This window comes from Salvelinus sp. IW2-2015, linkage group LG12, assembly GCF_002910315.2.
Source record: "Salvelinus sp. IW2-2015 linkage group LG12, ASM291031v2, whole genome shotgun sequence".
NCBI lineage: Eukaryota > Metazoa > Chordata > Actinopteri > Salmoniformes > Salmonidae > Salvelinus > Salvelinus sp. IW2-2015.
The window spans coordinates 5,150,795-5,154,087 of NC_036852.1; the positions used below are offsets into that span (position 1 = coordinate 5,150,795).

Below are 3,293 nucleotides of genomic sequence, written 5' to 3' on the forward strand. Positions count from 1 at the left end.
TTCACCTGGAATCTTTTTCCAATTCTGTAAGAGTCCCACTATGTGAGCACTTGATTGGCAGCTTTCCTTCAGCTCTGCGGTCCGAACTCATCCCAAACCAGTCTCAAGTCGTTTGAGTCGGGGCGATTGTTAGCCAGCGCTCATCTGACTGCAGCAACTCATCACTCTCGCTTCTTGGTTAAAAATAGCCCTCGACAACAGGCCTGGAGGTGTAGTTGGTCATTGTCCTGTGAAAATAAATATCTAGTCCGACTACGCGCAAGCCAATGGGATGTGTGATCTTGCAGACAATCCTGTGGTAGCCCATGCTGGCGTTAAGTTCTAAAGAAATCACTGACAGTTCACCCAGAAAAAGCACCATCACACCTCCTCATCCGATGCTTTACATGAAATACACATGCAGAGTCATCCTGTTCACCACACCACGTCTCACCAAAGAGCACCGCGGGTTGAGAACCAATAATCTCCAATTTGCACTCCAGACCAAAGGACACATTTCCACAGGTCTAATGTCCATGATCGGTGGTTTCTGGCCCAAGCAAGTCTCTTCTGCTATTCGGTGTCCTTTAGTATGGTTTCTTTGCTCCAGCAATTTGACCACCCTTAAGCCTGATTCACGCCAGTCATCTCTAACAGTCTGATATTTAGATGTGCTCTGGTATACTTGAACTCCGTGAAGCATTTATTTGGACTGCAATTTCGTGGGCTGTAACGCTAATGACTTATCCTCTGCAGCAGAGGTAATCTGGCGTCTATTCCTTTCCTGTGGGGTCCTCTGAGAGCCAGTTTCATCATACCACTGAATGTGTTTTGCAACTGCATTTTGAAGAAACTATCAAGTGTAAAACTTTATCCATATTGAACTGACCTTCACGTCTTTAATATGAATGATGGACTTCATGTTCTCTTTGCTTATTGTGAAGCTGTTCTTGCCAATAAATATTTTTTTTTATCCGTTATTTTACCCAGGTAAGCTTGACGTGAAACACGTTCTCATTTACACAGCAACGACCTGGGGAAATAGTAACAGGGAGAGCGAGGAATGAGCAATTGTAAAACTGGGATTATTTAGTGACGTGATGGTTTGAGGGCCGATTGGGAATTTAGCCAGGACCACCGGGTTAACCACCCCTACTCTTACGATAAGTGCCATGGGATTTTAATGACCTCAGAGAGTCAGACACCCATTTAACATCCCCCTGAACACAGGGCAGTGTCCCCAATCACTGCCCTGGGGAATTGGGGATATTCTATTTTGGAGACCAGAGGAAGTGTGTCCTACTGGCCCCTCCAACACGCCACTTCCAGCAAACATCTGTCTCCCATCCAGGGAGCTGACCAGGACCCAACCCTGCTGAGCTTCAGAAGCAAGCCAGCAGTAGGTATTGCAGGGTGGTATGCTTGGCTGCTGCAGGGTGCTATGCTGGAACCTAGTCTCTGTTACCAAATAGGGGCTATCTGTCTGTATACCACCCCAGCCTTGTCACAACACATTAAGAAGGAAAGAAATCCACAAATTAACTTTTAAGAAGCGCACACCATGTTAATTGAAAATGCATTCCAGTGGACTACCTCAGAAGCTGGTGAGAGAATGCCAAGAGTGTGGCAAAGCTTCATCAAGGACTATAGTTTGTTCACAAGAAATGTGTGGAGTGGTTGAAAAACGAGTTTTAATGACTCCAACCTAAGTGGATGTAAACTTCCGACTTCAACTGTATCACATTACTCTCATTGTCAATAAACCTGATTAAGATAAGGGCCTCGGCACTGGCTGAAGAAATAGAGATAGATGATACTTGTCTCACCTTGCTTTGAGTTCTCAGTCAAGTCTCTCTATCTCCCAACTCTCTCTCTCTCTCTCTCTCTTTTTGCCTGTGCCACTTTAGTCGAGAGGCTTCAGGTCCCTCTTGATAAAACTGGGACGTTGCTGTCTTTGCTGCGTATGGGTCTGCACTTTCTAAAATAGGACATCTTTCTACCTAAATAGAGCTTGTATTTATAGGTAAATACAAAAGGGCAAGGGGTGCACAGTACACTCGTTTGATTGTGTTGATGTCGATGTGTGACTGATGCCTCGCCACTGTTGATGCGATTGATGATCGGACTCTTACTCTTTAACTCAACACTGACAATAACGTACCAGACTGGAAAAGCACAKTGAACTGATCTAAATGACAACTATTCCTAGCTTGATCTCATCCCAAAGGCCTTTAGTCAACAGTTTACCCCTGTCTACTCCCTCTGTGCCTCAGCTACCATCACCAGRTCTTCTGAGAATGAGGATCGCGGCGGTTCCACTCTGGATCTGAGCAAAGATGGCAGCCGGAGGGCCGCTGGGCATGGCGGGCACAGAGGRGACTGCCCTCCCGTCGCCAAGGATGACCTGCCAGGGCCCAGCGAGGCCCCGCCCAGGTCTGAAGTCACCATCCTAGGGGAACCCAGAACTCCGCCCCCAGACAAGAGGCCCCTCCCACAACGCCACACGCACAGCACTTCTTCCCTTGTGATGCCACGCCCTAACTCTGTGGCAGGTGAGTGGCCATCTCATGCCTCTTGACTGGTGGTGTCTCAATAGTCTCAACTAGTCTCCTTTCCTTGTGTCCTTTCCTCTATGATTACTGGCCTAGCAGGGCATGATAGATGAAAGCAGTACYTTGGAGATCTATCCAGTCCTTTTACCTTTTAGATGTGATGAGGGAAAGGAGATGAGGAAAGGAAGCCATGAAAGACAATCAAACAGCTCTACCTTGACCAGGTGTCTAGAACCAATCGTTTTTTTGTGGGGAAGTTCTCTTTCCTCCATTCATTTGTGWYGCTAAAACAGCTGWAGCTGTAGCTTTTTTCTGWCCACGTGGTTTCTGTGACGTGGAAGAGCCATTAGARAGAGCTGCTTTCTGTCTACTTTCCATCATTAGACGAGGACGGCATACGGCATTACGTCTCTGGAGGATGGAGACAGTGAGCGCTACCGGCTACAGTATTCCAGGAGGGTTTACGTCGTTTTCCTACGTCTGTTTCTCCTCTGTGTTTGAGAGCAACAAGAGACACTTTTCCTTCGTTAGTATGTCACTCCATTTGGAGGAGCGGGGGGGGGGAGGGTTGCGGTCGGTCTCGAGGGGGAGTGGATCCACTGAATATGACTGACAGACTCTTCTACTTTGTTAGGGATGCTGCTCGAGAATACTTAAATTGCTGAAATGAGCATGCATGGTATATATATTTGTGTTCAATAGACCTCCTTTCAGGTTGTCGATAGGGGAGGAAAAGACAGAGATAGGTAGTCACGGACTTCC

At 47.0% G+C, this 3,293-nt stretch overlaps 1 protein-coding gene across 1 annotated transcript in view; it reads left to right on the plus strand.

Moving 5' to 3' along the window:
- Positions 1 to 3,293, plus strand: part of LOC111971072 (protein TANC1-like) — a 52,657-nt gene that overhangs the window by 12,543 nt on the left and 36,821 nt on the right. Inside the window, exon 5 of the mRNA XM_070445868.1 lies at positions 2,253 to 2,531. Within this exon, the coding sequence (XP_070301969.1) occupies positions 2,253 to 2,531 (279 nt within the window). The remainder of the gene's footprint in view (positions 1 to 2,252; positions 2,532 to 3,293) is intronic.